General features: G+C 46.4%; 1 protein-coding gene across 2 annotated transcripts in view; it reads left to right on the top strand.

Annotated features, from left to right (window-relative positions):
• The window catches only part of LOC110305155 (histone H2A.V), a 17,436-nt gene extending 16,612 nt beyond the window's left edge, over window positions 1–824 (top strand). For both annotated transcript variants that reach the window (XM_021176960.2, XM_021176959.1), the window contains one exon: window positions 526–824. In XM_021176960.2, the coding sequence (XP_021032619.1) occupies window positions 526–587 (62 nt within the window). In that variant the 3' untranslated portion in view covers window positions 588–824. The remainder of the gene's footprint in view (window positions 1–525) is intronic.

Genomic DNA, 824 nt, shown 5'->3' with positions numbered 1-824 from the left:
TTTGTTTTGGGTTTTTTTTTTCTTTTTTGGTTTTTCGAGACAGGGTTTCTCTGTGTAGCCCTGGCTGTCCTGGCACTCCCTTTGTAGACCAGGCTGGCCTCGAACTCAGAAATCCGCCTGCCTCTGCCTCCTGAGTGCTGGGATTAAAGGCGTGCGCCACCATGCCCGCGGCTTCCCCATATGTTTTGAACTATGCTAGAGAACTGCCATGACTCTGAGCAGTTGTCTAATGTGGTAGACGTGGCAGGACTGAGCTAGTTCTGTGTTAGGAATCTGTCAAGGTGTGAGGTGAGTTGGTAGTTCTCAGCTGTTTTGAGCATACCTTACAGATGTCATGGCTGTAGTCAGCCTTGTTTACTCTTCCTGTAGAAGGGTTCACAGGCTCCTGTAGGTTCAGTAGGATCCAAAGGAGAAAGGTCTTAAATAAGTTCCATCCTTGGTATAATCGTTTTTTACTTTAGCTTTAAAGCTTTAAGATATAAAGGCCATTATTAAAAATAACAAGTCATACTCATTGTGTTGTAGGCGTGATCCCGCACATCCACAAGTCTCTGATTGGCAAGAAGGGGCAGCAGAAGACTGCTTAGGACGTGAGTCAGGCGCTGGCCTGCCCTCCTCGCTCTGTAACGGGGCAGAGGGGACGAGTGCGGTGTGCGGAAGAGCATAGACGCTTGCTGTAGACGAGACAAAGGCCACATCTGTATGTTTTTAGACTCGGAGTTTGATAAGTCCCTTTCCCTGTGGTCACAGTCATGCATTGATTGGCCAGGTTTCTCCCTTGTGTTTTATACAAAAGTAGAATTGATAAAACATTTTTTACAAAA

Source organism: Mus caroli, chromosome 11 (genome assembly GCF_900094665.2).
Source record: "Mus caroli chromosome 11, CAROLI_EIJ_v1.1, whole genome shotgun sequence".
In the NCBI taxonomy this organism is placed as follows: domain Eukaryota; kingdom Metazoa; phylum Chordata; class Mammalia; order Rodentia; family Muridae; genus Mus; species Mus caroli.
The sequence above is the reverse complement of the archived record's forward strand: the minus strand, read 5'-3'. Positions and strand labels throughout refer to the sequence as shown.